Source organism: Triticum dicoccoides, chromosome 6B, assembly GCF_002162155.2.
Source record: "Triticum dicoccoides isolate Atlit2015 ecotype Zavitan chromosome 6B, WEW_v2.0, whole genome shotgun sequence".
NCBI classification, from domain to species: Eukaryota; Viridiplantae; Streptophyta; class Magnoliopsida; order Poales; family Poaceae; genus Triticum; species Triticum dicoccoides.
The window spans coordinates 210,342,640-210,356,976 of NC_041391.1; the positions used below are offsets into that span (position 1 = coordinate 210,342,640).

At 48.1% G+C, this 14,337-nt stretch overlaps 2 protein-coding genes across 3 annotated transcripts; both read right to left on the reverse strand.

Annotated features, from left to right (window-relative positions):
- Positions 1-3,956: 3,956 nt before the first annotated feature.
- On the reverse strand, positions 3,957-6,311 carry LOC119324305. The gene has a single exon (XM_037598083.1). The coding sequence runs from the start codon at positions 6,101-6,103 to the stop codon at positions 4,157-4,159; it is 1,947 nt and encodes a 648-aa protein (XP_037453980.1). The 5' UTR covers positions 6,104-6,311; the 3' UTR covers positions 3,957-4,156.
- Positions 6,312-7,134: 823 nt separating this feature from the next.
- LOC119324197 (autophagy-related protein 11-like) lies at positions 7,135-12,900 on the reverse strand. Of its 2 annotated transcripts, XM_037597960.1 has the most exons (6): positions 11,278-12,900; positions 9,301-10,774; positions 9,103-9,237; positions 8,770-8,987; positions 8,030-8,243; positions 7,135-7,746 (listed from the first exon to the last, which is right to left on the reverse strand). In XM_037597960.1, exons 1-6 carry the CDS (start codon positions 12,240-12,242, stop codon positions 7,384-7,386), a joined length of 3,369 nt encoding a protein of 1,122 aa, XP_037453857.1. In that variant the 5' UTR covers positions 12,243-12,900; the 3' UTR covers positions 7,135-7,383. The 2 variants fall into 2 exon arrangements, with proteins under 2 accessions (XP_037453857.1, XP_037453856.1); XM_037597959.1 differs by having other exon boundaries at positions 9,103-10,774.
- Between the last annotated feature and the right edge of the window lie 1,437 nt (positions 12,901-14,337).

The following is a 14,337-nucleotide window of genomic DNA, read 5'->3' on the forward strand; positions in this document are numbered from 1 at the left end:
ACATTTGAGACGCCCATCTGAGTCGCATTTTTGTGATCGGTCAGTTACCCGGTCGTCTGCCCGAGCGTTTGAGATGGGTTTGGGACGCCCAACTGTAGATGCCCTAAGTATTGCACATCTAAGTCCTACTATGTCATGGATCTTACGGGGAGATTCATGTGAGTGTTTTCTTTTCTTTTTTTTATATGTTTGATTGAGCTACTTAGATGTGCAATAATTAGGACGCCCTAAACAAACCTTTAAAAGAAAAATCATTGAAGTTCAAGAAATGTTTCCTCTCAATCGAAAGGCCTCACACACATCACAACATTACCATGTGCAGACTCACGTCTTTGCTGTTTATCTTTATAAAGGATGCTTTATTAAACTCACCCACAAAAAAAGTGAATACAAGTGACACATGGTTTTTACATCATTACGATGCACACAGTCAATCTTAATAGTAACAAGATATAAATAACACTAGTGACAAATAGTAAATCACGTGTGTCCAATTTTCTTGTATAAAGGACATTTTAATTAACTTAAAAGGAGCACAAATAACCATTTACTAACTAAAGAACTATATTTGACCTAGAGATCCTGCATACCTGAACCTCCATGTTTTCTTGTTTGATAAATTACACTCTATTTGGTTAGCCAATATTTTATTTTATTGCCGTCTCTCTGAATCTACAGACTACTAACATAGCCATCTTGCTTAGAAAAGTGATTTACAATATAATCGATCGAAGTAATCGGTCTTTCTTTGTGGTGATAAATTTCCTACTTAACCCGTGGTTAGAATATTGCTTGCATACGAAAGACTTTTGAATAGACAAGTACAAGCATAGGACCAAAAACCACTGACATTAATCTGCTTTTGAAATCTTCCTATGAAACAAATAACACTTCGTAATAGTTTAGGGACGAACACAATAGACACTTTTTATTTTGTATATGGAGAGCAGAATATAATAACCAAGTTAAAGAAATTATTCGAAGCTATGAAACATGAAGCTGGTGTTATGCTTATTCGAACAATTGACGGGTTTAAAGATTAACTTTCACAAAAGTGAATTGTTCTGCTTTGGAAGAGCCAAAGAAGAACAAGAGGCTTATAAGCAATTGTTCGGGTGTGAAATTGGGAGTTTACCTTTTACGTATTTAGGTATACCAATTCATCATCGTAAGCTAACAAATAGAGAGTGGAAGTGTGTTGAGGATCGATTCGAGAAGAAACTAAGCTGTTGGAAGGGCAAGCTGATGTCCTATGGGGGCCGATTAATTCTTATTAATTCGGTCCTCATGAGCATGCCTATGTTTCTTTTGTCTTTTTTGAGATACCAGTTGGAGTTAGGAAAAGACTGGATTTCTATCGATCCCGTTTCTTTTGGCAGAGTGATGATTCCAAAAGGAAATATCGACTCACTAAATGGGATATTATTTGCCGACCAAAAGATCAAGGGGGTCTTGGGATTGAAAATCTTGAGGTGAAAAACAGATGTCTTCTCAGCAAGTGGCTGTACAAGTTATCTGTAGAGTCGGAAGCCTCGTGGGCGCAGATTCTGCGCAACAAGTACCTTCATTCCAAAACTTTGTCACAGGTGACAGTGAGGCCGACGGACTCACCTTTTTGGAAAGGGCTGATGAGAGTTAAATCAGTCTTTTTCAACAGAACAAAGTTTATTATCGGAGACGGTAACAATACCAGATTCTGGGAGGATACATGGCTAGGGGAAACTCCTCTCGTGCTACAGTATCCGTCTCTTTATAACATCGTGCAACGGAGAGACGCTCTGGTTGCAACCGTTCTTAGGACCGCTCCCCTTAATATCCAATTTAGGAGAACACTTGCCGGAGCGCGTTGGGAAGCCTGGCTACATCTGGTGAGAAGACTGATGGATGTGCAGCTTGCTCAACGGCCGGATTCGTTGAGCTGGAAATTAACCAGGAGTGGAGAGTTCACGGTTAAATCGATGTACTTATATGTCATCAATTCTAGCTCTATTCCCCTCTCCAAGCATGTTTGGAATGTCAAGGTCCCTCTGAGAGTTAAAGTGTTTATGTGATTTGTTCATAAACAAGTTATTTTAACCAAGGATAATTTGACAAAGCGCAATTGGACCGGCTTTAAGAGATGTAGTTTTTGTGATCAAGACGAGACTATCAAACACCTCTTCCTCGATTGTCCTATGGCGAAGGTTCTTTGGCGGACTGTTCACATTGCTTTTAATATTACTTCACCGAATAATATCAACACGTTATTTGGGACGTGACTGGATGGGATAGAGGCCCAAACGGCTAAACACATTCGTGTAGGAGTATGTGCCTTACTCTGGGCAGTCTGGAACTGTAGGAATGATATGGTTTTTAACAGAACAACATATACTCATTTTTTGCAGGTCATCTTCCGAGCTACTACGCTGATCCGTATGTGGTCGCTACTCACTCAGACGGAGGCCAGGGAGCATTTGGTTACTGGATCTGCCCGATGGGAGATGGTAGCTCGGGCTATTTTCAGCCGGTTTGGATGGCAGTCATGTAATAGGATAAGCAATTAGTTTTCCTATCTTTATTTTGCATGCTGGCTGTAGCTTTTACTTTGCTGCTCTTTGTGAGCCGTTTGGGGACTATTGTGTAACGGAGTTATAGACCTTTGTTGGACCTATTTTATTCTAATAAATATGGTCGTATGCATCTTTCTGATGCAGAGGCCGGGGCTGCGCCCCTTTTCCAAAAAAAACTCAGCTGTTGCTCCTCAACTCAATAACCTAGTCTTTGCAAAACACCTCTTGACAGCTGAAAAAATAAGAACATAATGTATAAATGTATGTTTGTGGAAACAGAATTTATTAAGACCAGTCGTCTTTCGAGCAATTCATCCCATCAAGTAGCCTCTATCGTCCTTTGTAGCCGCCGCCTCCTCCTTCTCCTTCACAAAAAGCTAGGGTTTTGCCTCCCGTCACCGCCGCCACAGGTCCGCCTCCTCTCCGATGGCCTTAGGACCATGGGGGCGCAGTGGATCTTGGCAAGGGTCGGCGGGAGGGCTCCGTTTTTAATCGGTTTTTTTTCTTCAGTTTTGCTAGGGTTTGTGTCCTGCTCAGGAAGACGAGACGGCGACGGCTCTCTGAAGATGGAATAAATGTCTCCCCGCCTAGCCCCCGTTCCGGCGATGCGTCTAGCATCGTGGGTGGGCGTGTGGAGGTGTGTCTCCGGCGGATCTATCTTTGGTGGATTTGCTCGGATCTCGTCGTTGTTCGTCTACGTTCGTGTGTCTTCGGATCGGATTTTTCTGATCTACGTTATTCTTCATCTGCGGCGGTTGCTGTTCTGGTGCGCTGGTCCTACCGGGCCTTAGCACGACGACTTCCCGACTGTCTACTACAACAAGCTGTGGCCGACTCCGGCGATGGAGGGGCGATGACGGCGGCGCGCCTTTGGCTCGCTTCAGTGCTGGTAGTTGTCGCTAGGTGGTCTACGGATCTGAATGTGATTTCTATTATTTCTGGTATTCATTGTACTGCCATGATTGAAGATGAATAGATCAGAAATTTTCTTGCAAAAAAAGAAAGACCAGTCATCTTTCGACTAAAAACAACTTACCTTTCCAATTGCTCACCAGTTTGTCCTCCCAACTAAAAGCAACCTATTTTACAACTCTTTACAACTTGTCAGCCATTTATGCTTTTACTCCGCATTAATGAGCCGTTGATAATAAAACTTGCGAATAACCAACATATTAGTACTTTGAAGCACACCAATTTACTTTTACGATTTTTTTTTACTTTTACGACAATTAATTTTAAACTGAAAACAGAAGTTTCAGATTTGGGGCCTTGTCGAGATCAGGCTCTGCAAAAAGGATCGTGTCATTGGCATTGTATGGCATTGTAAGGCTTCATGCGCAGAAGTGTGGCACAACTACAGTTTGGTCTCGTGCAACTAAAGCAATGCCGAAAGAATCGATGCGCAAGTCCAGGAGAAGTCGGTTCCGAAGATCAAATTCCTTGTTGGAATAACATATACACAACACAACAAGCATTGCTGAACAAGTTCTTTTCTTCAAGCAGAAGTTGAGTTCTAAGGAAAACGAAATTGGAACTGCTGGATTCGACGAACTCTCATTCAGCCCACCGTCACCGAGACTGCAACACTGACGCGATGCACATTGGCATCAATCGAACACGGCCAACTGATCATACTCCGGTCCGGCGATGGCCTTCTCCATGACGACCCTCGGGGTGAACGTGCCGCCGCCATCGAGGAACAACTTGAGCAAGTTCTTGGAGAACCCGCTGACGAGCGCCACCCCCTTCTGTCCGGACATCACCGGCACGGCCTTGGAGTCCCTCAGGTTCCAGAACACTATCTCCGGCACGGCGGCGCCGTAGCCAGCTTCTGAGAACTTCCTCACGATCGCCTCGTAGTCTGTCTCCCACGGGTTCGCCGACGCCTGGTCGAACTCCATGTCGCTGAACACGAACACCCGCCGCACCATCTTCTCCGCCGGCAGGCCGGCGTCCACGGCCACCTCCAGGATCTTGTCGAACACTGCCTGGAAGTCGGTGTTCATACCCCAATCCATGTTCCGGACGAAGTCAGTCTTTTCGGAAAGGGTGTCGCCCTTGATCATGTGGATGTTCGGTTGCTCGCTGAAGGTGATCACGCGGCCGCGCCACGGGTCGTCGGTGAGCTCGGACACGAGGATGCCAAGCGCGATGCAGACGTCCATGGGCAGGCCGGACATGCTTCCGGACACGTCGCACACGGCCACGCAGCTGTTGAGCTTGCCGAGGGCGCGCATGTCGTCAACCATGCGCTGCCACTGCAGGTCGGCCACTCCGCCGTCGTCCCCATCCTCGCTGAGGGACTCGATGATTTGGTGTGGGAGCAGCGCGCCCGCGGCGATCCGCTTCTTGCCGGACTTGACATCGGCAAGGTATGCGTTGAAGCGCTCGGCGTCGTGCTTGAGGAAGAGGTCCTTGTAGTTCTTCATGGCCACGGAGGCCACGCGCGTGTACACCACGGACTCCCAGGCGCGCGCCGAGACGAACACCTCAGGGAGCTTAAGTGCCGCGCGGAGCGGCACGATGGCGGCTCTGCGGAGGCGCTCGCGGGCGCGGTACGCGTAGTGCGCGTCCGGGAGGTCGTCGCCGAGCTCCGACGACGATCCCCTGGGAAAGAGCCGCCGCGCGATGGCCTCGCAGAGGAGGGTGGAGCGGTCATAGGACGAGTCCAGCGACGGGCACCACTTGGCCGCGAGCGAGAAATCCTTGACATTGCCGACAGACAGCTTGCGCATGTCCTCCGCGAGGAGCTCGGCGAACAGGTCGGCCGTGCGGTCGTGCAGGGACCGGTACGTGGAGTCGCGGCTGTACATCTCCAACGCCCTCGCCGCGGCCTCCGCCCTCTTGGCCCGGCGGGACACCGCGGCCGCGGCCGCGAGCTCCCGGTCACGCTCCAGGCTGGCCGCGACGCGCTCCTCCGACGCGCCGTCGGGCGGCGCGGGCGCGTGGTCCTCGCTGCGTAGCTTGAGGCCGCTCGAGCCGCCGCTCCAGCGGCCTCTGCCCCGCCCGCGGCCGCCGCGGCGTACGAATCCTCCGCCCTCGGCTTCGAGGCGGGCCTTCTTGCCGGGGGTCCTGGTGGACTTGCCGCCGTGCACGATGCGGTGGAGCAGCTCGGGCAGGTCCTTGAGGTAGCCGAAGGCGGCGACGGAGGCGGCGTTGCGCGCGAGCGTGGCCGGGTGGCGGGCGTGGAGCCAGAGCGCGGCGGCGTAGAAGCCCTCGCGGTCGGACTTGCCAGACCCCCGCACGCCGCGGAGGTTAGCGACGAGGCGGAGCGCGGTGACCGGGTCGGCGGCCCAGGCGGCGGCGAGCAGCGAGGCGACGGAGGCGGCCGGCGTGCCGGGCACCACGTGGAAGAAGAAGTCGAGGCAGGGGTCCCCCGAGGACACGAACGTCGGCGAGGAGTTCTCCGTCAGCGCCTTCCCCGCCCCGACCGTCGCCTTGTTGAAGCTGGCGTCCAGCAGGTCCACGAACGCTTCGCCCGTTGGCGCGGCCGCGCTCACTGCGGTCGCGGCCTCCGGCGGGCCGACCAGGGCGAAGGCGGCGGTCGCGGCCATGGGAATCGGCGGAGTTTCTCAAGTAGTCGCTCACTCGGCCCTTCTCTCTTCTGCGAGCTCGGGCTTGGAATTGGGTTTTAGGGCTTGGGGTCGGGCTCGTCGGGCGGGCTTTGCTTGTGTGGAAATGGAGGATGGTGGCGAGTGGAGTTATATGCAGCGGGCAGCAGGTTCCGTGGCAGGCAAGGATGGGGTTAAGGTCGGTTTGATCGATGAACCGACTAGAACTTGCCTCTCGTGTTCCTCGTTGCGGAGTTTGGTTTTGTTTTTTCGGTAGTGGCCACGTCGCCGCGTGACTCATGGCCCGGCCAACTGTATGCATCACTTCTTTTGGGACGAGTCGTTTGACCGTCGGCGCAGTTCAGACGAGAATTAATAGAGAGCCTTTTTATCGTGAGCTCCACTCCGAGGTGCTAAAATGGTATTTAGACAATGAATGCGTATACACCCAAAGTAAATTTCCATTAAGAAAGTCTTATTGTAATATCAGTATATAGATGGTCGTAAGAAAAGTATATGGATAAACCCATGGACATATGAACCCACTTTGGGGAACTCATTTCTAAATACCCAAAAAATCTGAAAAAAATAATCACACATACATCTTCATATTCTATGTGCGCGTGAAAAGTTTCGTGAAGAGACAACCTTTTCTTTGGCTGTGCAAAAAAAGACAAAAAAATGTGTAGTGAAACACTATTTGGAAGCACTGAAACTTATCTTTTTTGCGGAGGCAAAATAAAAAGATATTTGAAAAAAAAACTTTGCGCCGCACACCCATGTTGCAAAGATGTATGCGTAAAATTTTATTCGAATTTTTTGACATTTTAAAACACGTTTGAAAACCATTTTTTCATATGCCCATTGTTTCAGGACGTCCCCACTAATGGTCGCAGTGCAAATAGATTATCTTTGCCAGCGCCGGCACGCTTGAATTGCTTCTTAGTACATGTTCAAGAGGAATTGTTTGCAAAAGCATAGCTGCTCAAGAGGAAATAGTGTTGGGAACAGCACTACACAGGGAGAAAACAAGGTGGAAGAATGTCACTATATTATTCAGTCTCCTTGAACGAACCAAGATGATAATAACATCAGTGGCCGGGTCATATTTACAGAGGAATCCGAGCATTATGTACACAAGGCAGCAAGCAAACGCAGACGAAGCAACTGAGCAAAGCCATAAATAAACTTTAAACAAGTGGCTGTATATTTACAATTGAGGTTTTCTTTCTCCCTTCATTTCAGCAGCCATGGCTAGGCAGGATCAGGAAGGCGTTCTTGCTTCAACGAGCAGTGGCAGCAGTGTCAGGCAGCATCGCCACCGTCACCACGAAGTACTCGCGGCCTGCCGGCAGGCCGTAGGGGTTGCTGTTCGGCGCAGACCGCCGATGGGCGCCAGGGCGCGGCGAGGCTTCGTTCTGGTCAGTGTGCTTTACCGCGCGCCGCTCAATGTGCACGATCTGGCCGATTATGTAGGCGGGCTGCCGAGGAAGGTGGGGCTCCGTGAACAGGGCCACCGACTCCTCAGAGAGGTAGTAGTTTGACCGGCTCCGGTTGATTGCCTCGTAGTGCCCAGCAGGGTTCCGGACAAACACCGCAAGCTCATGGACGTCGAAATGGCCAACCGATATCTTCTCCTTGCTGGCCTGTTGAAACAGTTTAGAAACACACGGTACAACTTACTTTCTCATTACCGCAAATTAACAGTACAATAGATTAACGCAAACAAATTCAATCAGGTCCAACTTTATAATAGATTTCAAATCCACAGCATGCCTGTTAATACTCACTCATGTTCACGAGTCATGTTATGTCATTACTTTTGGGTAGTTCATTATTTTACCAAATTCAAGGTTTGTCTGATTTTTTATGAGTATCTTACCAACGAAAATATTCACATCCTATGGTTAGAGAAGCTGAATTCCATACCTGTTTTTCCAGTTGAAATTTACTATATAGATTGTTGACCAGTGTTTTCTTCTCCTCCAACTCTTTTATAAGAATCCCATGTGCTGCTTCCACCCTTGAGTAGCGTTCTATCAGCTCCTCACTCTGCCGTGACAGGAAACTAACCTTGTCTGCAAGGATCTTAATGCATTGCTGGAACTGAGTGGTAGAATCAGCTTCATCCTTCTTTACAGAACTGGAACAAAACAAGCCATTACAAAGGGGTCAGCAAGTACAGAACAACACTTAGATATCTCTTTCAGTAGGAAAAAGGATCAAAACCAAGGACATTAAAAACAAACATGTCTCTAGGTTAGTAACTAGTAACATAAAAATTGGCAAAAATAGCTAATTCTCTGGAGGCACTGACTATGATTTTAACACCAGATTCTAAAATACGATGTGTTCGACATTATCCCTCCAACAATTCATTTTCTCCGTAGGAGCAGATACACTTTTGTAATGAAATACTCAAATCCTTTGGCCAAGAACAGCAAATGTCTCTTCAGTCTCACATCAAGACGCTAAGATAAAATACAACAATCTGCACCTGCTTCCAATAAATTATTTATATTCAGTTGGATTATTCATTAGTTCTAAAGAAAACCCAATCATCATGCATTGCTGATAAATCAGATATGTGTACCACAATGAGCTTGAAATGATACACACTGACCAGTCAGTATACATATAACTTAATGCAAATGAGAGAAACATGATACCTTGCTAAGGAGAGGGCTAAAGAACGCAGAGACTCTGCAAAGCCAGACATGCCCGGTGCGGTGACGCAGTTATTTAGCCTTTCAAACAGACCATGTATCCTCAGAGCAGATGACCTCAGAGCATCATACTCAACAGCCCTTCTATCAGCGGAACATTTGTTGGTACGAGCCTCTTCCCTTGCCTCATGCAAGCAGTTTTCCAGGTGCGCACAATTAATCTGTATCAAGATTTATAAAATACAAAATAAGTAATGTTGCTTTATGCAAGCATGGAAAGAATACTTCAATTTGCAGAAAGCAGGTGAAGATTGTCCTAGATTATGTATATTTTACCTGAGACTCGTCAAGTAGAACACGGGCATTTTCAAGTTCTTCCTTCAGAGAGTTAACTTCGCCCATCACAGAGCTAAGTTTACTTTCTGCCTCATCCAACTGTTTTGATTTTTTATCTATTGTGTTTTGCAACTCTGACACAAAGAGCTCGTTATTCCTAAACTCCAAAGTATGATGTTCATTGGCTTTGGAGTTTAAGATGCCAAGAGGACCTTCTACAGGAATATCCGAAGTATCCACCATAGTGAGCTGAGTCAACATCTGCCCTTCCTTATCAATATTGACAACCTTATGTTCATTATCACGTGAAAATTCTGCCATGGGAGCATCCAGATTACCGCATCCTGCTGAGTTAAGTAATTGCAAGTTCAGTGCACCTGAAACGTCAGTCATATTCTCATCACCACCTTCTGTTTGCTTAGATGGCTGTTCAGATGTTGATGATGTCTCATCCATAGCCACACTTGATTCGTCACGCAGATGGGTTTGCCTACCTCCATCCAGGTTGCAGTCATTACCTTTAAATGTAGAAAGGAGGGAATCTGATGCGCTTTTGCTTCCTGAAACCATTTGCCCGTGTATGTACTGATTCGCTAATTGTTCCTCAAGCTCCTGTATACGCTTTTCAAAGGACAAGCACTGCTCCTGCTTTGCCTTCAACACTGACTGAAGCTGGTTGGCATATTCATCCTTTGCGGAAAGTGCCTGAGCTGTTTTCTCTCTTGAATTTCTCAACACATTATCATTCTGCCCTTCATCAATAGATTCATGTGCGTATTCAGCGCCAAAAGTGCAGAGAACTGCAATTGCAGAAGCAAGTTCTGCTTTTAATCTGGCGTTCTCCACTTCTAATACACTAGTCCCTGTTATATCAACAGTATCACAGCCCCCAAAAAAATCCTGGGAATCCATTTGGCCATCAGTATTCAGACTGTTTTGTTCGGTGTTAATGAAATTTCCAGTGGTACTAGAATCACTTGATGAAGACTTATGTTGCTGTGATCTCTCAGGTTTCGAAAGAGACCCCACTAAAGACCGGGGGGCAAGCTTTTCCAGATCATCAACATCAATTGGCAGTAGATCGCAATCAAACGGTGCAATGTTTACATCACACTGGCTAGGTGAACCAAACAGACCCATGGAACCCATGATTTCTCCTCGAATGTACTTACGCCATGTACGAAGGAAAACCTCGCGTCTCCTTATCTCCACTTCACGCTCTGCTGCTAGTTTTTCAGCAAGCTGTCCAGCCAAGCCAGTATACAGCTTGAAAGAATGCCTTCTTCGCACGACCTCGGCAAGACAAGCCTTGTATGCATGGCCCAAGCCACCCAGTAGTTTCAGATAAGAAAATTCTTTGTCTCGACTATCTATTGCCTCTTCGTATAAAATGAACTGACTCATCATCATGTCCTTGATATCAATTTGAGCAGATTTGACCCCTTTCACGCAAACATGTACTAAAGTATTTGTTTCATTTTTCTTGGTCTTGCATTTCTGAAGCAAGTTTGTAAGCATGCGGTCAAACTTACGTACGCTGGGCAAATTATCCTTTTCATGTACCTCATAGATACGACCAACTGCTGAAACTGCATCATGAGGTCGGACAGAAGCAGACAGCTGGCTCCTTGAGCATTCATCAACAAGCTTCTTTGATGTATCGACATCTTTACTGCAGAACATAAGAGTTCTCAGAATATAGTGTGATAGAAGCATGTTTCAATTATGGCAGAAAAGACGGATAATAAATATAGTAGTTACCAGATTAATTAAGTCTCGGGATAAGAAACTGTTATGTGGTAGTGGTACCATAAGTTCATAGCATATAAAGACCGGATAACATATCCCAATAAGCTGTTATCCCTTCATTCAGACAAGTGCCGATCTCACTAGTTAACATATTACTAATGCAAATCATAATTACTTACAAACTTTTTGGTATAACCAACATATTTTCTACACGATAAAATGATAATTCGTTGTTTATTCCACCATGCAAAACCATTTTCCAGTGTTCCATAAGTAGTTTAACAAAGGAATTACCAGCAACTCAAATTCAAGCCAATCTACATGGTATGTCAACTAGTCATTAACTCAAGGTCAGTAATTGTTCTCCGGAAGTATGCACGGAAAAGCAACAACTAGTTAAATATATGGACATTGCTTCAGTCTAACCTTAGAGACTGCATGATGCTCTTCTGGTCACCGATGACTCTATGATGCTCTTTTATCAGCGCCTCCAGATCCTTCCATGCACTCGAGCTCATAGAGTTCAACAAGCTCTCCACCCTCCTCTTTAACTCCAGAAATTTTGCCTTCAGCGGCAAGACAAAATCCTCGAAACCCTTCTGTGAGCTTACATACTCATCTGCCAGCTTCCTCAGTCTATTCTCATCCATAAGGTCCAGCAAGCACCGTCTGCCCTCGCATTGCAGGTGTGGATGCAGCTTAATAGCACGCAACCTCTGCACATCTCTCTCGAAGGTTGACAGAACTTCAACGTATCCACGGTGCTGCTGAGCAAAGGATCGCATGAAATTTGAATAGCGCAGTGAGGGCTTGCGGAATGCTTGCTCCAGGTTGCTCCTAGCCATGTCCAGAGCACGCTCCTGCACCTGCCACTCCCGCAGCAGCCTCCTGCACACCTCGTACTTGGCCACGCTAGATTGGTACAGCGCGTTGGCCACCTGGAAGTCATACCTGAACCTGACTTCGTAAGACACCAGCGCCTTCAAGGCCGGGTCAGCAGACACCTCCAGTGCGGTGTCCTGCGGCCGGGGCGGCGGCGGAATAGATGGCTCAGGGATGTCGATAGACTCCGGCGCCGGTGGCGGCGAGTCGGCATGGAGGCGGGCCTTGTTGTAGAGGAAGACCTCGCGGTCGTCGCGGGGGAGGTTGTAGTGGGCGAGGTGGTTGGCGCCGTCGAGAGGGATGTTGCCGCAGAGGAGGAGCTGGTCGGCGGGCGGGACGCCGCAGACGTGCTCGATGGCGCGCTGGATGGCCTCGACTCGCGTGCCGCCCCCGCACTCGAACTCCATGCTGTGGCCGTTCTCCGCCACGTGCACCATCAGCTTCTGCCCCAGCGCCGCGCCCTCCGCGCCGGCGCTGCCGCCCGCCGTCACCGCCGACCCGGAACTCATCTTCCCCGACAAGTTCCCCTCCACCAGACTTTGCTGTACTTTTTTTTTTCCTGCTTTCCTTTTCTGCTTCACGCCCCTTCAGATTAAAAATCTGCGGTTCTACCACGCCACCAAACAAGGCAGCCACCAAACGGCACGGAGTCGTAGCCCAGGCACCAAATCCTCAATCTCTCGGCGCCCAGGCGCACACGAAGCCCGCGGCCTGCCTTCCCACCGATCGCGCGCACCCAATCTCCGACCCGTGCGGCGGGAAGGCGGCGGCTCCCTCCCTTGGAAATTCCGGCGAGAGACGGGGGCTCCTGGGTGGGATCGACGTATCTTGCCCCCAATTCGGCCGGTTCACCAACCCCGCACGGATTTGGGCTGGGGATAGATAGCTTTCGGGGTTTCCCACCCTCCCTTGCGGGCGGACGGAAGCGACCTCCTCCAATCCAAATCTGAGTCCTCCCGGGCTCCGGCTCCGGCTCCGGCTCCGCCTCGTTTGATTCGGTCGCGGGGGTTGGGGGCAGAGACGAGACGAGATGAGTTGGGATTTTCTTTCTCCCCTGCTTGGGAAGGATTGGGCAGTAGCGTCAGGAAGGAAGACGAGCAGACGAGGAGGGAGGGAGAGAACAAAAAGGGAAAGTTTACAGGGGGCGGATGAAAGAGTGGGGTATGCTACCGTGTGGGAGTACAATGTTGAGGGGTGTTTCGCGGAGGGGTCCTTCTGGGTTCCTCAAATTGACGTGGCGTGAATTATTGAAGGAGAGAGATTTTTTTTCCATGGGAGGAGAGAGAGAGCTTGCTTCTCTCGCAAGGGTAGAACCGGTGGCCGGTAGCAAGGATAGTACAATGTACTCCTGGCATTATGTAATCTCTCCATCTAGGTGTGTAAGTCATCTTATGAAAATCAAATAATCCCAAAACACTTAGACGCGATGCATTAATTTTTACCTCGTTTCTTGTTTCTTCACGTATCAACCAATAAAAGATGAGGGGTGTGGCACGATCCACCGCTTTGTGAGTCGTTGGATGTGGCACGATCTAGCGGTTCACCTCGCAGCAGAGACCTTGTTGTAGAAATTTTTGCAACAAAGATTATGTTACAAAATAGTACTATATTTTTTGCACCATAGGTTGTGTTGCGGGATTTATTTTTTTGGCAATAGAGTTCTTGTCGCGGAATTATTATTTTTCGCAACACAGATTTTGTTGCAATTTTTTTTTTGCAACAAAGCTCATGTTGCAAAAGTTCGTCTAAGTTGCAGTCGTTGTTCGTCGTTATGGTTTGCAATATCATTGATGTTGCAAGAGGTAAAGGGGCGTAGTAGGCAAGGGGACGCATGGATCAAGGACGATCCAACGGCTGCGCGGGTGGCGGAACTTTTCATGCAATCAGTTGGTAGAGCATTAGCGTTTCCCATAGATAATCTGAGTTAAATAATTTGGACTGGAGGTAATATGTAATGGGAGCTGCTACGCGGCGGCCGGCGGATCGCCCCGCGAGCCTTCGAAACGTGTCGTTTCCCATTGCAACAGAGCCAATGTTACAGAGACATCTTGCAACAATGATCATATTGCAGAAAGCTTGCAACAGAGGTAATGTTGCAGATTTTTTTCAACAAGATCCTAGTTGCAGAAACCATTTTGCAAAAAGCAAGCATATGCGGCTAGCAGTTGTGTCCGTCGTTATTGCAACAAGAGTCTTGCTGCATTGTTGCAAAAGAAATGTCGTTGTGCATTAGTCGATTCTCGTGAGTACCGACGGCAAGCGACGACACATAGCACGCTCACGAGGTTGCGTCCCTCCTCTCCTTCCTTCCTTCGATTTAACTCACAACCGCATGGCCATGTGTCGAGCAAAGGAGATGGCGCATGCAAGCCCTCCAATCAGCCGGCTGAAAGGTAATGTTACTCATATGTAATAATCTTCATCAGATGTATCTATAAATATTTCAGTGCTAGATGCATTCGTTTGGGCGTCACGTCTAGTATATATATGTAGGATATGCATACAACCTTCACATCAATCAAAAAAAGGTATGCGTACTGCCATGGCTTGTTCATCTCGAGGCTTTCTTGTCACATGATCATTTTTTCCAGCTATTTTTCCCAC

Coding starts and splice junctions, on each gene's coding strand:
- LOC119324197 (XM_037597959.1), bottom strand. CDS start 12,242: ATGAGTTCCGGGTCGGCGGTGACGGCGGGCGGCAGCGCCGGCGCGGAG. Junction 10,775..11,277: donor AGCATCATGCAGTCTCTAAG/GTTAGACTGAAG, acceptor TATGTTCTGCAG/TAAAGATGTCGATACATCAA. Junction 7,747..8,029: donor AATTTCAACTGGAAAAACAG/GTATGGAATTCA, acceptor CTGTTTCAACAG/GCCAGCAAGGAGAAGATATC.
- LOC119324305 (XM_037598083.1), bottom strand. CDS start 6,103: ATGGCCGCGACCGCCGCCTTCGCCCTGGTCGGCCCGCCGGAGGCCGCG.